Source organism: Etheostoma cragini, chromosome 6, assembly GCF_013103735.1.
Source record: "Etheostoma cragini isolate CJK2018 chromosome 6, CSU_Ecrag_1.0, whole genome shotgun sequence".
Lineage (NCBI taxonomy): Eukaryota > Metazoa > Chordata > Actinopteri > Perciformes > Percidae > Etheostoma > Etheostoma cragini.
The window spans coordinates 1,963,241-1,967,483 of NC_048412.1; the positions used below are offsets into that span (position 1 = coordinate 1,963,241).

The window sequence follows — 4,243 nt, forward strand, 5'->3', positions numbered from 1 at the left end:
CCCCCCTATGTTAAAATACAGGGGCATAAGTATACACCCCCCTATGTTAAACTACAGGGGCATAAGTAGGCCTATATACCCCCCTATGTTAAAATACAGGGGCATACACATGTGTATACACATATATACACATGTGTATACACATTTACAGATATATGTACAGTGTTAAACAAAAGTGCCATGAAACTAAGTGGCGAAATTCAAACAGTTAGCTAGCAAGCTAACTCCGGGTTTTGAAACACCATATAACGTTCCAGGGCAATGAACGAAGGCTACTCATCTCTGGGCTATAACGCTCGGTAGCTAGCTAGCTAACTGTGTGCTTAAAGTGCAGCATTTGTTCACATTTATTGGGCTAAGTTAGCTTATGCTCTCAGCTAGCCTAGCTTGTATTGTAAACTTGCCAAGAAATGGGATAATGTTAGCTAAATAACTGTTTAGCTCGCTAGCTTTGTATAAAAATTAATTACCCGACAATGAGCAGTCCAGTCTGGAGCCTTTTCCTCAGCTCTAAGAAGACTCCAACTCCATGTGTTTTGGCTGGCATCTCCAAGTCTGCCATCAAGTCAGCTCACTATTCAAAAAGTATATAGATATAAGAGAAGAAAGAAACCATACACTAATCAAAACTCAATGTGGCTGGGTGATACTGGATAGCAGCAACATCTAAAGTAAGACCAATATTAAACCACATCTATCTGAATTAACGTTAGCTAGCTGGAAGAATTCAGAGGTTGATACTTGTCTGCAGCCATGCAGCATGACTATTCCGCTGAGGTCAAGTAGCCATAGTAAGTGCAGAGCATCCGGCCAGGCATTTCAAAATAAAGAGGTTGAACCGATTTAATACATTTTTACTATTACATTACATTTTACTATTTATCTGACTCATTATATTATTTAATTGCATTATCACATTTTTCTGGTGTAAAACGTTTATGTTCACGTTCAGTCATAATGCTGCAGAATTATCAGAAAAACACATTGTTCCGACAAAGAGTTTCTCTGAGCACAATATATAAACACTGAAATAGACCTAAGAAATAATCTAATGTAAATGTAATGTAGTAATGTAATGTAAATAATGTAATGTATGCTTTATTAATCCAACAAGGGGAACATTCAGTTAACTTGAGAGTTTTGGACCTCTGGTGGGCTGACATACACTAAATTACAAGACAATAACATTTACTAAAATAAAAAACAGTAACATATACTAAAATAAAGGGACGCAAATTGCAGAGTCAAAGTTGAATTTGATCACAATATGGATAATATTCAGCTTTTAATTTGAAAAAATAGCAAATCATTTCCGAGACTCATTTGTGTGACTGTGGGTGGCTTGACACAGCCGAGAGGCGGAAGACGTCCACGCGGAAGACCGGAGCGGTTTGGCTTGGGTTGGACGCTGAACGTAATCTGCAGTGCAGTCTGGGAGCTGTCAATCCTTTTCGCTTTGTATCGGCACTGGAAGCTACTGATGCGCTCATCACTATTTATTTACATGCTGAGGGACAACACAGAGGAATAATACTATGTAGAATAGAATCACCTATTGTCTGCATCCAAAGCCTTCTGGTAAGGGACCTGACTTATATGAACGGGTGACATCGGGCCCTGAATCTCTAACGTTATCATTTAAGACAACCTGCTAACGTTAACGTTAGCTAGCTGGTCACATTGACAGTGTCATCCGTTTTTACTCAGCAAACCGGACACATTATTCAATGACAGTTGCTAGCCAATATCCTACATCGGTAAGCTTTTTTTTATACACTATAAGTGCCATGTACGTTAGCTGAAATCCCCTCACCTAGCTAGGTAATTAGCTATAGCGTATACTTCCCCTCTCTCACACATATATCATAACGCTTGTAACGCGTTTAAAATGTTGCAAATATTCTATAGCTAAATGTACGTTTATATACATTTTTAATGTGTATTTTCCACCACAGAACGTTATAGTTCCAAGTGCTGATGTAGTTTGGACGACAGCGACGTACGTGCACACCTGCTCTACTGTAACTACAGTATGTTAACGTTACTAAAGGCGGTCAGATCTTCCAGATGCTGCTAACTAGCTAAGGCTAGTCTCTTACACATAACGTTACATTTCCCCTCAACTAGCTAAGACTAAATTAGCCACTCTGTTTTTGAATAAGTACACTACTTGGCAAACGTTCTGTAAAACTTGTCAGACTCGGTTCAGTTCTCTGTCTATCACGGCAGACATTTTGCCCTGTCACAGCCAGAAAACACAGGTGTGACTAATAACATGCAATTATAGCCTAGCTAATGCTCACTGATATGGTTACCTGGGACACTAATGGTGCTGAGTCATCGTTAATGTCATTAGTTCCACCTCTACGGCCGTGACAAGTTCTAATGTCCACCATGAAATGCAACATCCTTTTTCTAAATCAGCCCCTCTTAAATGTGAAACCAATGCCTTTAAAACGCCATGTAAGAGAAGTATAGTTTGTCGTGCACAATTCAGAAAATGTCACGATTCGATATCGGTTTTTAGGCTCAAGATTCGATTCACAATCAATTTTCGACGATCTCAATTTAAAAAATAAAAAATACAATACATACAATGTATGTAAAAACATACATTGTATGTACATTTAGTTACTTTTCCCATGTGATGGTATGAACTAGGGGTGGTACTCACCCCTGGGCCTCACGATACAATATTTTCACAATACTTGCAATGCAAAGACCTATGCATACAAAACATACATACAACTACATTCTATGTTATTGGTATCATTCATAGATAGATAGATAGATAGATAGATAGATAGATAGATAGATAGTAGGGGTGGGAATCACCACAGGCCTCACGATACGATGTCATCACAATACTTATGTCACAATATGATATAATTACAATTTTAAACATATTGCAATATGTGAATGTGAATTGAATTTTTTTTTGCACACCCCTATTATTTATGTTTTTAATCATGGCTTATCAGCTTGGATGATCCTGGAGCATGGACGTAAGATCTCTATGCACTAACAGGAGCCTGTTTAACGGTGAGGCTGTTAGGTTAAATGTCAAGTAGCAGTCAGTCATGTCGCCTGAGCACCAGTCCTTTATGATGAATGGGTTCCTGAAAGATTGCACTAATGTGTTTCTGAAAGATTGCATTCTAGGAGCGGCAACAGACCCATTGTGTGAAAGTTGATGACTCCTCTTCTTCCTCTTTTTTTGAAAGTCCTTCTGTGATTTAGCACGTCGCTGGTATTTCCTCATTACCACAACATGTTAAACAAAGATTGTAACGGCTGCTCATGTCAGACTTTGCTCCTCTGGATGTCAAGACTCTGGTCTTTTAAATTGGCCCCAGCTACGCCATGGCATGTTTTTTATACCATGTACTGATTGCTATACTCAGGATTTTTTTTTCCTTCGCGGCCAAGTATGTAGATGACTAAACTTGAACTCATAATCAGTTTGCGTTTTGAATCTTTTTGTTCTCTTTTTGTTTTGTTTTTCATTGCAGGTGTGATGTCCTTATGCATGCCTGGTGTTTTACATTAGCATAACAACCACCCAGGAAAATGAATGCAGAGGAAGTGGAGCTGCTCAGTGACTCCAAGTACAGGAACTATGTGGCAGCAGTGGACAAAGCCCTCAAGAACTTTGAGTACTCGAGTGAGTGGGCAGACCTCATCTCCGCACTGGGCAAACTCAACAAGGTAATCTCAGGCTGCTTGACATACACTGCACTAGACCACAAGTTGTAAAGAATGCAAAGACATTTGCATACAATATACAAACACATGGAAATTGTACAAAACACAACTACATTATATGTTATTGGTATCATAGATAGATAGATAGATAGATAGATAGATAGATAGATAGTAGGGGTGGGAATCACCAGTGGCCTCACGGTACAATATCATCACAATACTTATGTCACGATTCAATATAATTGCAATTTTAAACCCATTAAAACAATCTGCAATTATATTGCAATTTTACTTTTTTATCATTCATTCCCAATTTCAAAGGATGTCCTCAAAAGGAAACTTTGTCAACATCTGTTTCATCTTAAAAGAAACATTTCTCAGTTTGTTCTTATCATTTTAGTTTTATTGCTGCAAAATGGGATTGTCAAGCGTACAAAATGACCAACACGCATATAATAAAAGATCCATACTTGGCAGCTGTGTGTCAATACCGTATTGCCACAGAAAATATCGCAATACGACGCTGTATCAATTTTTT

General features: G+C 38.3%; 2 protein-coding genes across 7 annotated transcripts in view; one reads left to right on the forward strand and one right to left on the reverse strand.

Annotated features, from left to right (window-relative positions):
• ube3d (ubiquitin protein ligase E3D) overlaps positions 1 to 810 on the reverse strand; it is a 24,615-nt gene extending 23,805 nt beyond the window's left edge. The window contains exons 1-2 of the mRNA XM_034874976.1: positions 746 to 810; positions 471 to 571 (exon numbers count right to left, since the gene is read on the reverse strand). Coding sequence (XP_034730867.1) covers positions 471 to 562 — 92 coding nt within the window. The 5' untranslated portion in view covers positions 563 to 571; positions 746 to 810. The remainder of the gene's footprint in view (positions 1 to 470; positions 572 to 745) is intronic.
• A 578-nt stretch (positions 811 to 1,388) lies between these two features.
• Positions 1,389 to 4,243, forward strand: part of dop1a (DOP1 leucine zipper like protein A) — a 34,067-nt gene continuing 31,212 nt past the window's right edge. For 4 of the 6 annotated variants that reach the window (XR_004657079.1, XR_004657080.1, XM_034874972.1 and 1 more), the window contains exons 1-2: positions 1,389 to 1,757; positions 3,513 to 3,708. Coding sequence is in view for 4 of the 6 variants with exons in the window: in XM_034874972.1 (XP_034730863.1) it covers positions 3,571 to 3,708 (138 nt within the window). In the remaining 2 variants the exon portion in view is untranslated. Of the gene's footprint in view, positions 1,758 to 3,512; positions 3,709 to 4,243 lie in introns of those variants that run through there. The other 2 variants (XM_034874970.1, XM_034874971.1) reach the window with 1 other exon arrangement.